General features: G+C 36.1%; 2 protein-coding genes across 3 annotated transcripts; both read right to left on the reverse strand.

The window, feature by feature from the left end:
- Positions 1-214: 214 nt before the first annotated feature.
- LOC100250110 (with no lysine kinase) lies at positions 215-14571 on the reverse strand. Its single transcript, XM_010664787.3, has 9 exons — positions 14412-14571; positions 14198-14321; positions 13941-13978; positions 13560-13787; positions 13241-13464; positions 12973-13130; positions 1979-2162; positions 1767-1901; positions 215-1657 (listed from the first exon to the last, which is right to left on the reverse strand). Exons 2-9 carry the CDS (start codon positions 14282-14284, stop codon positions 702-704), a joined length of 2010 nt encoding a protein of 669 aa, XP_010663089.1. The 5' UTR covers positions 14285-14321; positions 14412-14571; the 3' UTR covers positions 215-701.
- A 2031-nt stretch (positions 14572-16602) lies between these two features.
- LOC100255272 (uncharacterized) lies at positions 16603-20441 on the reverse strand. Of its 2 annotated transcripts, none has more exons than XM_010664786.3 (6): positions 20299-20441; positions 19996-20167; positions 19160-19396; positions 18969-19055; positions 18708-18841; positions 16603-17003 (listed from the first exon to the last, which is right to left on the reverse strand). In XM_010664786.3, the coding sequence occupies exons 2-6, from the start codon at positions 20161-20163 to the stop codon at positions 16901-16903; spliced, it is 729 nt and encodes a 242-aa protein (XP_010663088.1). In that variant the 5' UTR covers positions 20164-20167; positions 20299-20441; the 3' UTR covers positions 16603-16900. The 2 variants fall into 2 exon arrangements, with proteins under 2 accessions (XP_010663088.1, XP_002277262.1); XM_002277226.5 differs by having other exon boundaries at positions 19160-19399; positions 20299-20428.
- Between the last annotated feature and the right edge of the window lie 480 nt (positions 20442-20921).

Raw genomic sequence — 20921 nt, forward strand, 5'->3', positions numbered from 1 at the left:
AGGTGAATGGGGAACAACACAACCCCACCACCCCCACCCTCCTTTTTCTCTCCTGCAGACATGGCTATTTTGTATGCATGCACAAACCTATTTGAAATCTCATATACAAAGGGGTGCAGTAACAAAAAAATCAAAGGCAAGCATGCTACAACAATAGTTTAGCAGTTCAACGAATCTTACCCCATTTCAGGGGACAAACATGTAATGCACAAAATTGAAAAATAGAATTAGTTTACCTCAACATATATCATATAATTTTGAAGTAGCTAACCTTTCTTTTGACACGGATGATGAACTGTATGTACATGTATACACCATGAAAATTTGATGACCCATGAGACCATGTATAGACTTAAAATGAAATCAAAGGCATGTGAATGATGTGCAGATATATATCTCTCAAGCATGGGCAAACTTATCTTACAGAAACACATGACATATTCAGCCAACTCTCGACTGAGCAGCATGATGTAGATTGTGCTTTGTCCGTCAAGAATTAACCCCAGTGGATCTCCCAAATAAGCATGAGCTTCTCCCTGTGCTATGACCTGGCTGCATTGTCTCTTGAAGATTTGACATTCTGCTTCAACGTATTTGAACTGTCTCCAAAGACAGCTCCAGTGACATGTTTTGCAGCTGCTGACTCCTGCTTCCCAACTTTCCCAACAATCTGAGAGATCTTTGAGCTTCCTGGAATATCTTTAACCTTTTTTTGGGAGACTAAGTTTGACATTAGTTGGTCCAATGGAATAAGTATCTAGATTGTTATACACGGCCAAGTTGGAAACTTCTGATGACATTGGTTCCATTTTTGAAAAGGAGCCAGAGATCTTCAGGTTACAAAGGCTAGAAACTTTGTTACGGATGTCTGGAGGAAGTTCCTTCACAAGATCTAATATGGCCAATTCATGCTTCCTCTTTAGTTCGTCTAACTCCTTTTGTTGTTTTACAAACAAATGCTTAAGTTTCTCCACAATAACTTTGGCGTCTCCTAATTCAGTTTCCCTCAATATTTTACAGTTCCCTCCCCATGAAGGTGCTCTATAGCCACCAAGTAATTCTACAGCCACATCGTTTTGATCACTAAACTGGGTTTCAGCAGATATACTAGCTTCTTTCTCTTCAACGTCATCATCACCACATACACGTTCATCCTCCCGCTTATCAAGTGAAGCAGCAGTATTTAACTTATCTCCATCTCTAGGACTAGCAAGAGATTGCTCATTAAGTTCACTAAACCTACCTTCAGTAGTTACCGAATCAACCTGAGAAGACAAGTTTGAAAAGGCAGGTCTAATAGGAGAGTTTCCACCAACTGCCTTGGGTGAGTCGGACCAGTACCTCCGACCTGAAGGCAACCGTTCCAGGACAAGGCCACAAGAAGAAGTAGCAGACTCATTCATCAAGGGCAAAGCATCACCCTCACTTTCAGGGGGACAGATATCAGAAATTGCAACCTCTGTGCTCAAATTATCCCCAAAAACTTCTCTTGATGGGGGCCAATCTGAAATGATGGACCGAATTTCTGAGTCAATCATTGCAGCAATGGTTGAAACATCTTGATCTGTCAAGTCCAACTCTTCAACCATTTCACCAGCAACAGAAATTGCTGTATCAGCCCCAATATCAAATGGGAAGTGGATGTTGCGAATATGACCTGCTATGTTCAAACTCCATGATTATAAAATGAATGAAATGGTAATAAAGACATCCAAGTTCCCAGGAGGAAATTTTATAAACTGAAAAGGTAAAAAGAGCAAAAGAACCTTTAGAATCTGCAATTCGTAATTTTAGAAATATTGTGTTGACATCTCTCCTTTGACCTTGCACCTTGAAGTCTCGACTTGACTCAGGCAGAGAGACCTTAGAACTTGTACCAGTATTGAAGTGGTCATGACTACCTTTTGCATTTGTTATGTCAGAGTGTGAGCTTAAGTAAAACAATGAAGAAGTTCTGTAGGTGCTTTCTAAAATTTACCTGAATGATGAGGATGGGGTTGTAAAGAACGGCCTACACTTCCATTTTCCTCATCTGATTGGAGAAAAGGATCCCTCAAGAGTTCCTTGGCAGACAACCGATCAGAGACATTTGCAATACATTTATCTATAAATGCTCTAACTCTAGGGTCTTTCACTTTTGCTAATGATGCTGGTTTGATTCCCTATAAAGCAAAATAACCAACAAAAAAGTACAATCAAGAAACTTCTTCTAGTATAGATGATTCAAGCCACTCCAACAATTGTCAAGGAAAAAATAGCAAGAATTGTTTGTAGATATCTTAACGCTATCCTAAGTACGAAATCTTCAAATATTGGCAAGATTCTAAGATCTTGCTGAAGTTTCAAGTCACTGAAATTTCTTATATTTCACAATCTTGACAAGTTCTAATATTTTTATGAAGAAAATCCAGCATTTCAATAAACTTGGGAATGTATATCTCGGTTATGACCATGATCAACATCGTGGCTGAAACCAAAATTTGAAAACTTGAGGGTAACAGGAAATAAGAGAAGTAGATTGGTTTATTTTGTTAGCATTGTAGCTATTGACTATGAAGTCTACACAAGATGTAAATTACAAACACACGGTACATTACATGAACAGATATGCACATTAGTGATCAAATCCCAAGTGGGCATGGCCCAAGTTCTATGGGTATCTACAATACATGGGCACTTCAATTTAACCCAAAATACCCCTATTGACACAATATGACACGTGTGAGGATGTCCATGTCAGATACAAATATATGGAATCTCTTTCTTTAATTTTTTTAAAATCTTGTTGATATCGCTTCAAATACATTTATTTCTCTCTTTATTTCTTTCTTATTTTTTTTTTAAATTATACTAGATGATAATATAATTAAAATTAAAAACATTTATATTAATTTTTAACTCTTGTAATCGAAGTGTTTCATCTCTTTCTTAATTTTTTTAATTATAATAAAATATATTAATTAATATCATATAAAATTTAAAGATAAATATAGTAGTTAAAAAAAATGTTTTATCTCTTTCTTAATTTTAAAATAAAATTTAAAGATGAATATAATAATTAGTAGAGTAAAAATATGAAAATGAATATCAAAATTAATATATTAAAAAATCTAAAGATAAATTATAATAATTAATATAAAAAATCCAAATTTTCGTATGATAAATTAAATATGAATGATATTTTATCAATTTCTAATGAAAATTTTTATTAAAAAATCACTATAAATTTTTTAAATTTTAAGCTAATCAAAGTTTACTGGTATAATATTGTCTTAAATATTTTTCTCAGCATCCTATTAAAATAAAAGGCATAATAAATAGGTTTATCATGTACAATTAGTAGTCATATCAAAGTAAAATAAACTTAACATCTTATTAAAATAGAAAAAATATAATAAATATATTTTCCAACTACAATTAACCATGTAATATTCTAGATGACTTATCTTACTATATTCATACTTAGTATTAAATTATTTTAACTGATATTGTATTGAAGTACTCGCACTCACAGTTGAGATCCTTCAACCGAAACCCCATGTTCTAAGATTTTGGTATGCAAAGGATTCGACACCTAAAGATGTACCACTCTTGACACCCATATCCGAACTCGTGTAACATAGATGATATATAGGTTGATCACATATCAATCAATAACAAACAACAAACTGACTAGAAAGATAAAACTTATAGGCTAGAAAAGTTTTACTCATAAGGTGTTAAAGATTGTTGGCTATTCAGCATTGGATAAAATAAAAAAAAAGGGAACGAAATACCCATTTTTCCAATAAATGGTTCAAATCATTTTATCGACATGAGTGTTCTATACTGAAAAAATTTCCAACTATTCATTTTGAAACTACCTCCGCATTAATATAGTGGTAGAAAGAATACCATGCTGGGTCTGGACTTCAATGTTATTTGCTTTTTTAGTACAATTAGCTATATAATATGACTCATTACAATCATCCAATAGTTACCGAGGCTTTTACTTTTGTTCAATGCATAAGTCTAAAGTGTCTAAACATAGGGACACATATACCTTATGAGGGTGCAACTACAGTGAAAAACTATTGTCCAGTAGGGAATCACCTAAGGAGGGTGAATGGGTGTATTTGAAAAGATTATAATATAAGAGTTAAATAATTTTACCTAATTTAATTCTAGGAGATATCAGAGAAACAAAATAACCAAACATCAAACAAATAAGAAAGGGATAGAAGAACTTTTACATAGAAAATCCTCATACTAACAATGGAGATAAAAAGCCACAAGGTCTAACACCTCTAATCTAAAATCCATTATTTGAGATCAAGTCACATAGATTTACCTAGCTCCTTGCCCTTAAGACTTACTCTCCATAACCTACAATTTGATCCACATTCGCAACGCAACAATTTCTAATTGCTATTGCATTAGGGAATTCTCCTCAGCCTCGCTAAAGAGATGCAAGTCTTCTAAGAACCCAAGATTTAAGCTTTGAATCTTTCTTGAGATTGAGAACAGTAAGGCAAGTTAGGCTAAATTTTTCAATGAGTGTCCCACCCTAAGTGGGTCAAAGAAGGGTTTATATAGGCCTATAGGTCCTAAGAGATCGGTATCCAGAATTTTTCAAATACAATATTCGTGAATTTCCAAACAATATTCTGACAAATTTGGAATGAGTGCTAAAGCACACTTACCTACTGCTTAAGCGCCTTGGGCGCTTGAGCTTTGGATAGGCGCTTGAGCAGTTCCAATGCTTAAGTGCTACTTCCGTCGCTCTAGTGTCCCTTGTTTTTCTAAAATAATATATTAAGCCCTTTTAGTTTATAAATGAATTATTGATCTACTTTAACCCTTTAAACATCTAACTTGCCACAAACCAAATCTTTTTAAACTTACCTATGACATTCCAGTTGAGTTAACAACCTTGAAACTTCAATGGAGAGTAAGTCACTATCTAAAAAATTTCCTAAGTCAAAAAATAAATTGGAACAAAATTGCAACAAACTATGTACTAGACTCATTGTCCTAACATATAGGTAATAAAGGATCATAACATGAAGCATATGTATAGCTTAAGTCTATGATACATGAACACATTCATTTCAGCCAAAATACTCATGTTGGTGCGATATAACATAAATACAAGAGTGAAATCCATGTCAAATACACTTATATTGCATTAGATAAAACTTTTGAGCTAATGAATTTTTTTTTTATAGACAACTTTTAAGCTCATAACTGCTGTTAAGAGAGAGAGAGAAGAAAACCTTGATTCTCATTCATTGTGTCTACTTACAATTAAGAAAATATATATATACAAGGCTAGGAGTCCTAACTACCATACATGTGACCTATATTAAAAAGGAAAGATTGTACACTATAAATTCATTATATTCAACACTCCCCCTCAAGCTGGAGCATATACGTCATATGCACCAAGCTTGTTACAAATATATTTAATCCTAAGACCTCTGAGAGATTTAGTGAAGATGTCTGCTAGTTGATCATTTGAATTAACAAAACTTATAGCAACACATCCTGATGCGATCTTCTCTCTAATGAAGTGACAGTCAACTTCAATATGTTTGGTCCTTTCATGAAAGACTGGATTGGATGCAATATGTAATGCGGCCTGGTTATCACAGATGAGTTTCATCTGTTCATCCTTTCTAAATCTCAACTCTCGAAGAAGATGTCTCAACCATATGAGTTCACATGTTGCCAAAGCCATAGCTTGATACTCAGTTTCAGCACTAGATCTGGCCACTACATCTTGTTTCTTACTCTTCCAAGATATTAGATTACCTCCAATAAAAACACAGTACCTTGAAGTGGAACGTCTATCTGTGGGTGAGCCAGCCCAATCTGCATCTGTGTAACCAACAACTTGAGTATGACCTCTGTTCTCGTACAACACACCTTGGCCTGGTGTACTTTTGATATATCGAAGAATGCGGATTACGGCATCCCAATGGCTATAACATGGTGACTGTAGGAATTGACTAACAACACTCACAGGAAAAGAAATGTCTGGACGAGTAATGGTGAGATAGTTCAATTTACCTACGAGTCGTCGATATCTCCCAGGGTCTCCTAAAGGCTCCCCCTGTCCTGGTACAAGTTTGACATTCGGATCCATAGGTGTGTTTATCGGTTTACAGTCTAACATACCAATTTCTTCCAGGATGTCTAAAGCATACTTCCTTCGGGAAAGGACCACACGGGAACTGGATTGAGCTATCTCAATTCCCAAGAAATACTTGAGTTTCCCCAAGTCTTTGGTCTGAAAGTGGGTAAAAAGATGTTGCTTTAGTTTCTGAATACCATCCTGATCACTGCCTGTAATGACGATGTCGTCCACATAAACAACCAGATAAATACACTACCCCAAGGAGTTATGATGATAGAAAACTGAATGGTCTGCTGTACTGCGAAGCATGCCAAACTCTTGAACAACTTAAACTAAAACGGTCAAACCATGCTCGAGGAGATTGTTTCAAGCCATATAAAGAACGGCGTAACCTGCACACTAAACCAGACTCCCCCTGAGCAACAAAACCAGGAGGTTGCTCCATATAAACTTCCTTAGCAAGATCACCATGAAGGAAGACATTTTTAATATCCAACTGATAAAGAGGCTAAGAACACATAGCAGCCATGGAGAGAAGCAAGCGGACATAAGCAATCTTGGCAACAGGGGAGAATGTGTCACCATAGTCAGAACCATAAACCTGAGTATAGCCTTTAGCAACTAAGTGGGCCTTAAGGCGATCAACCTGACCACCAGGACCAACCTTAACTACATAGACCCAACGACAGCCAACTGTAGATTTACCAGAGGGTAAAACAACAAGATCCCAAGTGTCATTAGAATGCAAAGCATCCATTTCATCCACCATTGCCTGTCGCCAGCCTGGATGGGAAAGAGCTTCATGGGTGCTCTTTGGAAGAGAAACAGAGGATATAGCATAAACAAAAGCAGAATAGGGTGAAGATAATCGATGATAACTCAAAAAATTGTAAATAGGATGAGGATTACGAGTAGAGCGAGTACCTTTCCGAATAGCAATGGGTAAATCATCAGGAGAAGGCAGAGCCAGGGCAGGAGAAGCCGAAGGGATAGAAAGTGAGTCAGCAGGTGCCTCAGCAAAAGGGAGAGGAGCAGCGACACGAGGGCGACGATGATAAACCTGAAGTGGTCGAGGAGGCACAACATCAGATGGGGAGACAATAGGAAGGGGCAAGACTTCAGAAACAGGAAGAGACTCAGAAGTGGTGGAAAAGATTGGTGAGTCCTCAAAGAAAGTGACATCAACGGAGATAAAGTATCGATGAGTCTCAAGGGAATAACAGCGATAACCCTTCTGAAGTCTGGAATATCCCAAGAAGAGGCACTTCATGGCTTTGGCGGAAAGCTTGTCCTGTCCAGGAGTGAGAATATGAACAAAACAAGTACAATCAAAGACACGAGGAGGAAGGAAATAAAGTGGTTGGTCAGGGAAGAGAAGGAAATGAGGAATCTAATCATGTAAAACAGAGGAGGGCATACGATTAATTAAATAACAAGCGGTAAGAACAGTGTCCCCCCAAAAACAAAAAGGAACATTATTATGGAGGAGGATAGTACGAGCTGTCTCAATAAGATATCGATTCTTGCGTTCAGCTACCCCATTTTGTTGAGTATGAGCACAAGAAGACTGATGAAGAATCCCATTATGAGACATAAATGAAGTAAATGGAGCTAAAAAATATTCCCTGGCATTATCACTGCGTAACACACGAATAGAAATATTGAACTGGGTCTGGATTTCAGCATAAAATTTCTGGAAAATAGAGAATAACTCAGCTCGATTTTTCATTAAAAATAACCAAGTACATCGAGAATAGTCATCAATGAAAGTGACAAAATACTGAAATCCTAAAGTATACGCAGTCCGACAAGGACCCCAAACATCAGTGTGGACAAGCTCAAAAGGAGATTTTGCCCGATTATTCAAACGCTTTGGGAACGAGACACGAGTATGTTTCCCAAGCTGACATGACTCACACGAAAGCGACGACAAAGTGGAAAAACGAGGGACCATCTTCTGGAACTTGGAGAGACTAGGGTGGCCCAAACAACTGTGAATGAGGAGAGGAGCATCAGTGGAAATGCAAACTGTAGGAGATGAATCCGAGGTGAGGTGATAGAGGCCTTGAGACTCACGTCCTATGCCAATCGTCTTCCCCGTACTCCAGTCCTGCAAGGTCACAAATTTATCAGAAAATGTAATAGAGCAATTAAGAGTACGAGTGATTTTGCTGATGGAAATAAGATTAAAAGGACATTCAGGAGTATAAAGGACAGAAGTGAGAGGTAGAGAAGGCAGAGGAAGGGCCAAACCAATACCTTTATCTATAGTTTGAGAACCATTAGCTAAGGTAACAGTAGGTAAATCAGAGGTAGTAGTAATAGAGGAGAAAAGATCCTTATTACCAGATAGGTGATCGGAAGCTCCAGAATCTAGAATCCAGGGTCCAAGAGAAGATGTGTGGGTAAGGCAGGCAGAAGCATTACCAGGCTGGGTAACAGAGGCAATAGAAGCCTGAGATGCCTCAGATGCGGAGGAGCTCGGAGGCTGAGGCAACTGAGAATTAGAGGACTAGGCCACATGGGCAGTGCGAGGAGGCCGTCCATGTAACTGATAGCAACGATCGCGAGTGTGGCCAAGTTTATTGCAATAGGTGAAATGAGGACGTTGGCCTCTACCTCGATTACCACTGCGTCCTCCTCGAGAGGTAGTGTGAGAAACTAACATAGAAGAATCTGAAATGCTATCAGATGGCAAAGTCTGAGTGGACGAGATACGAAGGAGGCGAGCAAACACATCATCCAAAGACGGAACTGATGAACTACCAAGAATTTGATCGCGGACAGACTCAAGATCCGGACGGAGGCCAATAAGAGTAAGGACCATGAAGAACTTATCAAGCTGTGTTTCTTGAGCCCCAACATCAGGAGTAAGAGGCATCACAATCAAGAACTCCTCCTTAAGAGAGGCAATCTGGCCAATATAAGTAGATAGATCCAAGTCCTGTTGGCTGATATGGACAATAGCAGAAGCCACCTTATAAAGACGCTGGATATCATTCGTGTATAATCCTTTGGCCTGAGTCCAAAATTTAAAACAAGTTTTGTAGGCCCGAAGATGAAGAAGGATCTTGGGATCAACGGATTGCCATAATACACTACATAACTGGGCATCTATCTTTCTCCACTGTACGCGCTCAACCTCAGGGATATCTGCCTCCTGTGTAACCAAGTGATCCTTATATCCTTGTCCCAAAAACCAAAGTTCAACAAAGGCAAACCAAGAAAGATAATTTTCACTGCCAACCAATTTCTCCGAAGTAATCATAGGAGATTCAGATATGACAGAGGAAAAAATGGAAGTTTTAATAGCCATATCCACTTATCTGGAGAATGAAGTATATTTAGATCGAAGAGAGCCCTAATACGGCTTCAGATGCGGCTGAAGAAGGAAAAACCGAAGAATCGCCCTTGTGAAAGACCAAATGGAAAAGAAAAAACAACCGTGGCACCACCGGAAAGGTAGAAGAACACTTCCCAAGGCACATGCAGGGATTGGGGTTGAGAAAAAATAGTCGAAGGACACCGGAAAAACTGTTCGGAGGGTCGGCGGAGGCAAAAGAACCCCAAAAGAGGCACGTGCAGGGCTCGGATGGCAGAAACAGGTATGAAGGGTGGCTAGTCGGCGTCAGGCGAGGCTGGAGGAGGAAGCGCGTCGCCGGAAAGTGGCTCACGCGCCCTCACGCGCCGGCGCGTGAGATGCAGTCGTCGGCCGAAAAAACGCGCGTGGCCGGCGTGTAGGTGGTTTTCTGGCTCCGGTGCTTTGGGAAAAATTGGAGATCTCCTCCAGGCGCTCCTTGCGGTGTGGGAAAAAGACGTCGCCGGAAAAGTTCGCCGGAAAAGTCGCCGGTGGTGAATGTTTTCTGATGACAATTCGACCAACCGGAAAGCGTTTTCTGACGACGATTCGATCGACTGGAAAGCTTTGGGGTCTGGGGAAGGTGATCGGAATGAAACACGATCACAGGAAGGTTTCCCGGAATTGATGACACGGGGAAACTGGAAAGAATTAGGTTTTTTTCCTTGGCTCTGATACCATGTTAAGAGAGAGAGAGAAGAAAACCTTGATTCTCATTCATTGTGTCTACTTACAATTAAGAAAATATATATATACAAGGCTAGGAGTCCTAACTACCATACATGTGATCTATATTAAAAAGGAAAGATTGTACACTATAAATTCATTATATTCAACAACTGCTTTATCTCTTTCTTTAATTCTTTTTTCAATTATGCTTATATTGTATCAAAGACAGTTATTACACTCTTCATATTTTTCTTAATTTTCAAAATTATGTTAGAAAATAATATAAAATAAATCGTAATGAAAAAAAAAACAAATTTTTAACTAATTTCTAACTCTTGTAACTAATTTATCCCTTTCTTAATTTCTTTTTAATTATGATAGATAATAATATAAAATTAATTGTAATAAAATAAAAAAATAAAAAGAATTTTTTAATTATTTCCATTTTTATTTGAATTTTTTGGATCTAAAGAAGAGATAACAAGAACAAAGTAGCAATTAAAAAAGATAAGAGGAGAACAAAGCAAAGATTTGTTAGAAACTTCAAAATTTTTAAGCCTTTAGGAGAAAATTTAGAAGAGACCCAATGATGAGAGAGAAAATTTAGATAGTAGAGATAATTTCAAAGGAAGTATACTTTTATTGGATGTTGTACCATTTTTTTATATAAATAAAATAAGTATGGTGAAATTTAAATTCATACCATTTTATCAACTTAAAATAATAAGATTAAAAAAATACTTAAAGAGAAATCATAGTTAAATTGAACTATATTAATTTTAAAATAATAAAAACTATTTCGAACATAGTTAAAAAAATAAATTAGTTTCAATTTAAATAATTAAAAATATAAAAATTGAAAGTTTTCAACTAATAAAGACTTACTTATAATCAACTATATATTTTCCTAAAAGTTCACTCAATATCTATGGTAAATATGATTTCATTTATAATTAATTTCCTAAAAGTTCTCTCAACATTCTATTAAAATAAAAGATTTATCGTAAATATGTTTTACATTTACAATTAAAGAAACATGTGATAATTAATATTATATCAAATTTGAAGATAAATATGATAATTAATATCATAAAAAATCTAGAGATAAATTATACTAATGATAAGAAATTAAATATGAATTATAATTTAATTTCTTATATTTTATAACATCTAATGTATTAAAACTACAAAATCAATACAAATTTTCGAAGTTCTAAACTAATCTAAGTTTACTAATAACGTGCTATAGCATTTTCTTACAAATTTCCTTAGCATCTTGTAAAAATAAAGGGTTAATTATAAAAATCATTCTTGCATTATTACTCATGTCTCAATTTAGTCCCTAAACTTTTTTTTTTGAAGCATTGCTGCCCCCAAACTATTTCTAAATGTTAAATAGGTCCTTCTATTAAGATTTTTCGTCTGAATTCGCTGGAATAACTCATGTAACAATCACAAATACACTTGCATGAGCTTTTATATCATATGTTTGAAAGTGTCTAATTTGTCTACATGCTTATCACATAAGTTTCTTCATTCATTTTTTGTGAAAATCTTAACAAACTAGCCTTTTAACATTAGGGCATAGTGTAAGGTTGACATTGCTTAAAAAAAATGTTTTAAGGGATAAATTGAGACATGGGTGAAAGTATAACGCTATAAGACTGATTTTTATAATTTATCCAAAAAAATACAAAAACCTATACTAAATAGATTCTTCATGTACAATTAGCAATAGTGCCAAAGTAAAATAACATTTAAAATCTTATTAGAATAAAAAAGATATAATAAATATATTCTCTAGCTACAATTAACTATGTAGTATTATAGATGACTCATAATAATTAATATCATGAAAGAATTAGATTTCACATAATAAGGTATTTCAATGTCAAACTTATTATATCAACATTCTAGTATGTCATAATTTTTATTATAAAATGAATATAAATTTAAAGTTTTTCAATTAATGAAAATTTGCTCATAAATTATAATATAATATAATAATTCCTTAAAAGTTTACTCAAAATTCTATTAAAGTAAAATCCTAAGATAAATTTACAGGTTTTTCGTGTGCAATTAACCTTGTCATAATGGAAGAAATTCTATTATCATTCCTTTAATTCCATATCTAAGTGTCTACACCCATAGTTGAGATCCTTTTCAACCAAAACACTCGTGTCCTAAGATTTTGGATACAAAGGATCTGACGCTAAGATGCATACCTACACCCGACATTTGTACCCAAGCCCATGTTACACGGGCATGAGTTGCAAGAACAAAGTGATGAGACTCTTCGATTTTCACTATGTTCAACCATTAAATTAAAAACAACCAAATTCACACTCCCTTGGAAGGTCCTATCAAGTCTACAAATGCATCACTTCAAATTGTAAATTTATAGGTGTACAATCTGATCTTTTAATACAGAGGAAACTTTTGGCAACACAGAGCTGACCATAAATTTGATGACATCAAATTTGAATTATTTGGAGAATCCTAAAATTCCCAACCAATGATAGATAGATAGAAAGATATATTGCAAAAACATGTATAAGGTCTTGACAAATAAAAATCTACCAGCTATGCCCAAGGAGAACTTTGTTTTACTGCAAATTTAAAATCATGATTAAACCATCGCAACTAGCATTCCATGGATAAACTTCATACCCTTTAGGAGTCCATGAATATAACAATTTTAAATTCCCCGAACTAACACCACCACTCAGGACAACCGATAATCTTGGATGTGATATGACAGTGAGGGTGTGAATGAGTGACAACTGCATAACATTGTTTAAATGGGCTGGAATCAAGAATGCCTTACTGATGTCACTTTCTTGTATATTTGAGCAGCATTGGCACATTCAACATATGGGTACTCAAAGGTCACCAACTCCAGCAAGCACATCCCAAAGGCATAAATGTCTACAAGCTCATTGTATTCCTCCTCGTAAAGCTCAGGTGCCATGAACTCAGGAGTACCTGAAATCATGGCAACAATTACATCATCACCTCCATTGCCAAAGCCTGCTTGCGCTTCCACCAGCACCAAAAGGAAAAAGAGCTAAAGGAAAAAGTAATTCTGTTCTCACCAATGACACTATGAGCTGATCGAGCCTGGCGAAGAATGGCAGCCAGTCCTAAGTCCCCAATTTTCACCTCTCCTTGGTTTCCATTAACAAAAATGTTGTCACACTTCAGGTCCCGATGAATAACAGGAGGGTCATGACTGTGAAGATAGAGAAGACCCTCCAGAATCTGCCTAGACCATTTCTTCAGAGCCCTCAAATCAACATGCTTATGTTTCTTTCGATACCTACACAACAGTTGAAAATAGAGTTCTCAATAAAAGCACAAGTGCTAAATAAAAATAAAAAAATCAAGAAAATGAAGTAAGATAAGAAACCCTACTGCCTCAATGTGCCTGAGGTGAAAATCTCTGTAATAAAATTGATATTCTCATTCCTTGTATCGACCCACGAAATATAAAACTTAATTATGTTCTTATGCTTCAGAGTCTTGAGCAAATGAACTTCTGAATACAGACGCTCGAACTCTTCTGAGTTCCGTAATAGATCTGCCACCTTAACCTGATTCCAAGCTACTTCAATTCCTTCCAATTCATCAAATGCTCTATATCTGATTCCCCACATCATCAAGGATGATTCACAACGTTTTACAAACAATTATGCTTCAAATGCATGCACATATTTGTATATGAATAACTCCAAAAAATAAAATAAAATAAAATTCGATTCAACATCAAACCACAAGAGGGGTGAAAAAGGATACACTTTCTTGAAAGCCCCTTTTCCTAGAACCTCCTTATACTGCAAAAACCACCCCCATTAACGTCAATATCAATAGAAGTTAATCCAAATATTAATCCAATAATGGTGAAATATATCAAAATTTTAATTTGGGTCCGCCGGAATTTCAATTCAATTAGCAACAACAATTCAAATTCCGTGAAACCAAACATAATTGTCAGTAAATCTTCAAAAAACATATATATCAAAGAAAACAACACAATAACCATAGACACTGACCCGACCATATCTCCCAGTTGGATCAATCTCTACGAATTCAGTATCGGGATCATCAGGGTCTTGCTCGGAGGACAAAACCTGGGGCATTCTCTCGGGCCCAAGACCACCACAAATCGCAAGCAATCTTGATCAAATTCAGAAAAACAAGAAATATGAAAGCCAAATCTCAAAACGAAACCCAACCCATTCCAAGATTTTCGGATTCGAGCAATACCCAAATCTCAGAAACGTGTAAGGAAATGGGTGGCGCGTGTGAGGTCTGCAGAATCCCAGTCAAACTGACTGTGACTTGCGGGCTTTCAGGAAACGTTTCCTCTCTGTTTTTAAATAAAATAACTTGTTATATATCTATAAGGCATTTGTTTTCAATGTTTTCTGAATTTGTCTTTAGAAGGTCAGTTTTGGGTTGATATGGAGATTGATATCACATGCTCCACCAACGATTGATATTTCCTCAATTTTTGCATTTAAATAAATTAAATACAAGGGTGTCACGTGTGACGCCCCCCAATATAATGAGGATATTTTCATCAATTTTTGGGTTGTCCTATAATTCTATTTTAATATGATGGTGGATACCACTTTCATCATATTTTATTTATCAATCCTTCGAATCCGACTAAATTGCCAGTTGCCACCTTAACTACATCAAACCATCTCTCTCCCTTTCAAATTATGATGAAGTCATTTTCCTTCAGTGAAATTTAATTATTTTTATGGTAATTTTTATGTAAAATATTGATAAACATATGTTAAATTTATTTGAACATAAATTTAAATCATTCCATTCAGATTCACAATATCTTTTCTAAGGGAACCATTATGATAGACCCATCCACAGAATGGAAAGGCAAAATAGCCAACTAGGCTTCTCACCACCAACCCATTCAAGAGGGAGAGGGAGGCAATTAATAATGAGTGGGGCAAGCTCCACCTAGAAGCTGCGACTGAGCTTTATGTTAGGCTTTATTGGTCATTACATTTTGGCATGAGTGGGTCTCCAATTCTTTTCTTTTTTCTGTTGGAACTTCCAATGTTGGATGAGGGCTGAAGCTCTTGCCCATAAATGTAGGCATGTGGCCACCAGCATGGCCATATGGGTTCCCTTAAAACGCCCTAATCTCTTATTTTACGAAGGTCAAAAGTTCTGGACTTCTCCACCTATGGGAGGCCTCTGCCCCAATTGTGGCAAATCCATATCAAACCCATCGCATCCATCAATCAATGTAAAGCACTAGGACTTGGACAAATTCTTCAAAACATTATGGGAGTAGTGAGAGGACACATAAAATTTATTGGGCATAGCCCACTTAGGGTAGCCAGATCCGAAGACAAAGCCTGCTAGTAGTTGATATGGTATTTATTCCCCTCTACAATGATGAGAATTTGGGTTCCTCATCTAGGGTTCCAGCTCATCCACCCACAACTAGATGCAGAACAACAGAAAAGAACAATAAAGAATATCATGGTTGACTTGGACGTGGCTTCACATTACAGTGTCTCCATTGGTCATTCTTCAGGCATCTTTTTTATATCTTTATCCTCTTCTTATGTGAACCCAGATGCTTCCATCTGGGTTGGCTTAGAAACAATAAGAAAAAAGATGTTTCCACTTGGACGGAAGAGCCAGCTCATCCAAAATCACAGTTGGCATTTTTCAGATCCTCATACTTGTCTAGTAATAGTACAACCTTCTTGATTATAAAACATTTTCTCTGTTCTGAAATTGGATATCATCAAATATATTTAATACAACTAGCCCATCTCAGCAGAATCTATATGGGGTATTGTATGTCCTCATTTTGGCTTTAATACTAGGGTTTAAAGACTAGATTATAAGATTTTATAGTTGGATATCATTCTATCAACAATCTATGGGGATGACAAAATTCCAAGTTTTCTACTAACAAAAGCACCCTGTTTGAAAAGGAATGGCTTTTCCCTGCTCCAATCATAGCATAAAGGCTAAAAGTCCTGCTAAAACATTGAACACAAAATGAAAAATTGGGACAGTCGCATGAGAATCATGTGGCCAAGTTTTCCATCAGAAGACAGTAACCAAAGATAACGTAAATCAGAAGATATTGAGCAAATCAAATCAGAGTAACATTTAAATCTTTAGCATGTTCCAACTTTCTCACCAACCCCTGAACATGTATTGCCACCTTATCAACACAGCAACTGAAATACCAAAGGACAACACCCCAGCTATAAACTTCCAAGGGTGCAATAGGCCCACCAGCCCCACCACCTTAGAGGGGCACATGTCCACAAAATGATCCCAACTACAAATTGCCAAAGGTACAATAACCCCACAGGCCCCCCAAGGTACAGGGTGGCCACAAATTGACTGGATAATGTTTTCCCTCATGCAGAAAACCATTATTAAATGGATGGTCTAAAAATGAGGTAACAAATTTCAATAGAACTTTAAAAAGGACAGACGCATTTATGTCTGCTCATAAGTTACTTTAACCTGAGCAATGAAGCAGTGAAGTAAATTAGCATATTTTGTGGATGGTCCTCCGTTATGTTGCATTGTATCCCACCCACAACTGGAATTCAAGAAGTGCTATAAACCAAAACTTGTTCCAGAAAAAAACAAAATGGGAAATGAAAAAGGAAAGTCCAGATGATATGAGAGTTTTCTAGCAAAAGCAATCGAACCCCTCTTTTATCTTCCACTAGCTACAAGTTTTGTTATTATTTCCTAAGTGCATTCATTTTGTCCCTGAGATAATAAAGCTTGGCCCTTCTCACTTTCTTCTTGTCCAGAACCTTGATCTCCTTTATGCTGGGTGAGTACCTGTCATCACGCACTCATTTGGCCATTATGCAGAGACTAAGAGCATTGTCAATCAAAAACAAATGATGAAAGCAGGTAAAAGACCCACAAAATCAGAAAAATACAAAACAAGACATTTTACAATGCATCAACAAAAGCAAAACCTTATCTTTCACAGAAATCACACAGTAATAGTACAGAATCATCACATGTTTTACTAAGTCGCAATTTAGGAATTTAAAAATCTTGGGATCTTATCAGCCACTTTAAAGCCCCTTCACAATCATGATCTGTATCACCTACAACCCAACATCAGGTCTGAGAAAACTATTTCAGTGTTTCCAAGGACTTTTTTCATGAAGCTCATGAATGTACAAAACTTCATTTCACGTGATGCAACGGCATATTTCACAAATTATAGAGTCATGCTCTGAATCTTTTGTATTTGTGGAGGATATACTCTATCCTACAGTGGAGTGGATAATCCAGACTTGAAGGGGAAATGGGCCCACCCTTAGATATATCGGCATAACACTGTTTGAACAGGTTGATGAAATTGACAAATCACAGCACAGTAATATGAAAGAGCTGGTTGGGAAATGTGCCACGAAAGGTATCTCTTTGGTTCTTCTATTGTGATACCTTTTTTTTTCCCAATAACAATTATGAAGAAAATCGGTGAGTTACAATTTCAGATTTTGTGGACAGGGACAACTTAACTGATGTATTATAGGTTTCAGTGCCTTATGATCTTGTCCAATGAAATAACTTACTATCTATGAATTCACCTTTACCAAAATCTCTTTAATATTTCTCACACACACACACAAAATAGGAGAACAAAGAAGTTTTTTGATGAAATCCCAGTTGAATAAAGGTAACCATTCAATCCATAACTGGGCAGCCTAAACTGTACACTAGATCAAACTTCTAAAAAATTCACTCATCCATATACTATTAGTGAAATAAAATTGCACCCCAGGTAAATACAATGATCAGCTATAGGTCTTTCCAAAGTGTGTATACAACGTTATCCTTAGCTCCAGGTTAACCTGAAGGTCTTGGTTTAATTAAGGGGGGGATCAACCCATTTTGAGGAACATCACCACCTTGACTAAGCCAATAAAGAAGGGAATTCAACTCTGTCCTAACCACAATAATAAACTGCAACATGGGACATGGTGTAAAGGGCCTAAAGGCTGAATTGTTAGTACAGTTGCCATCTAGTGCAGCAGCAAGGGATGCCACAGGCTTTTGGCCTGCAACCCACAGGCACTCCCTTACTAGTGCCCTCAAATAGCTCCAACTTGCACAAAAACTCATAGCCCAAGGTCTTACCACCTCTCTAAACTTTTTCCCTTCAAATTGCTCCACTCTTCACTTTCACTTGACATCTTTGACATCTTTGCCATCTTTGCCATCTTATCAACCATATGTAACCTATCTCATTCATCTAACAACTGTATCTTACAATTTCTAGTCACCTCTTTCCTTTAGTGTGAATCTACCAATAGCAATTAACACAAGATGTGATTTGTACATATAGTCACACTCAAGGATTATTAGGTTTTTGAAGGGGCAATTTTGGTATACCTAGCCTCAATGATTTTTTATCCTCCCTGATATAAAGCAGCATTTTCAAAGCAACAAATATTGTGAACCATATTTCATTTTAGAAAAATAAACAAATAAAAAAAAAAGGAAACAGAACCAAAATTAACTTACAGTGGAAAAAGGGATTCAACCCCCACCCCTGCTACCAGCCTCCTTAATCTAAATGTAGTATTGAGCCCAGCATTCCGCCTTGCTATAACAATACCTTTCAGAACTGAAGTACGCCTCTTGTTCTCTGGCACTTCCTGCTCATACCAAATATCACAATGGAACAACTTATAGCTAAAATTCCCTTAACATAGCCACCCAGACTCACATAATGACAGAAATTAATAATAAAAATAAAAACAATATCAACAAGCACTTACATACCACTTTGAGCTGAACAATATAACCAGGCTTTATCTCAGGTATCTCTCTCTTTGCCCTCACCTCCTCCACTGCTTCCTTATCTAGAATCTGCAAGTACAGCATGATTAAAAATAAAAATAAAAATAAAAGAATTAATGAAAGACCTGGAAAGTGTTACTATTGATTCCAACAGTGCTCAAAATGAAGCATGCCTGCATTATGTGTTTGGATGTTTTATCTAGCCTCTTAAATTTGATGCGTGGAGCCAAATCGGAAACAGGAGCAGCAGAAGAATCTTGTGAAGCAGAAATAGGGTTAACTGTTGTCGTGATACACCTGCTGGGGAAAGTTGGCATTGCTGCTGTCCATTGAAAAAGACCTGACCTAGAGCTTCTGTCTAACAGTGATCCTGAAGGAGTAAAAAATTCTGCTTGCGATCCAAACTTTGACTGCTGGAAAAAATTCACAAGGATTGCTATAAACCCTTATATCTTAAAGAAAAATAAAACCTAGAAATAAGAAAAATATGTTCTTTGAATGAAAAATGAGACCTTGTAAACATCAATATATTCTGGCTGAAATGAACACTAAGAAGTTATACTAAGAACCATGCCATCATCACTAGCCTATCGCTCAAATTTTTTAAACAAAAGGCAAATTACCCAAGCATAATCAAACCCTCAAACAAAAAAATGAACATCATCCACAAAACCAACAATCTAATCACTAGTAAACCAAAAAATTTCATCCACTTATAGACACCAGTCTAATTTTCATCAACAGAGGGGATGGCTACATAGGAATTGATTTCAGACGCCCTAAAATTGGGCTATAAAATTAGAAAAGTCCAATTTAACAATGACAAACACTTCTGGGTTTCCAAAATCCTAAACAATTGGTATCCGTATCCCTCCAGATTGGCCCCAGGAATCGCTTTCAATAAATCATTAAAAGTTCCATTCAACAATAAGCAGGCTGGAATTCTCTAATTTGAGCAAAACCCTTTCATTTTTCGAAGTACAGACAATGAAATCAGCAGAAAACGTACCAATGGCAATGAAGAGCGAGAAGTGAACTTGCGGATCGAAGAATCAAATGATTTCCCACAAAGATTGGCGACGGCCACAACCCCGTCATTGGTCTCGAAACTGCACAATCTTGTTGCCAATTTGAAATGAACAATCTTCGAGCGAATGCCTCCACGAAATGATTGCATTTCTCTGAATTCGACGGGGACAATTTGGAAAACAATTCACTTACAAAAAACTAACATGCGAGCTCAACAGATAAATTAAGTGAATTGAATGAGAAGAAAAAAAAAAAAGGAAAGAAAGAAAGAAAAAAAACTCACATTGATCTTAATGGATTTCTACGGGGTTCGTCGATGAAGAATCTAAAACCCTAAGGTTCCTGATTCGAATAAAACCCAAGGTTTATGATTGTGCTACATGGACAAAACTGCCCACATAGTTCATGCTTTTATGTCTAAAATACCCCAGAAAAGGAAAATGGTAATGGAGAAAATATCTCTAATCTCTGTAGAATGATAGGTCCGAATTTTGGTTAGATTTTTTTATTTCGAGCTTAATTTGGGTTATACTTACGAAGTTTTTTTTTAGTATATTTTACTGAAAATAATTTGTTTTCACAATCTTAAGTTATTTGTTTTTCTATTTTTTAATGACTTATTATAAATTTTTTGTTGAATAAAAAAAGTCAAAATATTTTTATTTTTTACTTAATTCTAAATAGAACCTTAATGTTTAATAGTGTTAAATATTAGATTGTTTGTTTTTATAGTATTTTATTTCTATTAAGTATTAAAAAGTATAGAAAAACCAATATGTTATTTTTTCTATTTTAAAAAAGTTAAATATTTTGGCTTTTTTTATTTAGTAAAAAATTTATAATAAGTCATGAAAAAATAAAAAAATAAACAACATAAATTCTCAAAACAAATTACTTTCAGCAAAA

The sequence above is a fragment of the Vitis vinifera genome, chromosome 17 (genome assembly GCF_030704535.1).
Source record: "Vitis vinifera cultivar Pinot Noir 40024 chromosome 17, ASM3070453v1".
Classification (NCBI taxonomy): Eukaryota; Viridiplantae; Streptophyta; class Magnoliopsida; order Vitales; family Vitaceae; genus Vitis; species Vitis vinifera.

Bases quoted from the DNA above. Each gene is read 5' to 3' on its own strand.
- LOC100250110 (XM_010664787.3), bottom strand. From the start codon at position 14,284: ATGCCCCAGGTTTTGTCCTCCGAGCAAGACCCTGATGATCCCGATACT. The intron at 13,131-13,240 runs GTGAGAACAGAA...CCATGATTTCAG, and splicing joins ATCAGCTCATAGTGTCATTG to GTACTCCTGAGTTCATGGCA. The intron at 1,658-1,766 runs GTTCTTTTGCTC...TGAACATAGCAG, and splicing joins ACGAATTGCAGATTCTAAAG to GTCATATTCGCAACATCCAC.
- LOC100255272 (XM_002277226.5), bottom strand. From the start codon at position 20,163: ATGCAATCATTTCGTGGAGGCATTCGCTCGAAGATTGTTCATTTCAAA. The intron at 18,842-18,968 runs GTATGTAAGTGC...TGGTATGAGCAG, and splicing joins ATATTGTTCAGCTCAAAGTG to GAAGTGCCAGAGAACAAGAG. The intron at 17,004-18,707 runs GTAAGTTAATTT...GCGTGATGACAG, and splicing joins GTTGAATCCCTTTTTCCACT to GTACTCACCCAGCATAAAGG.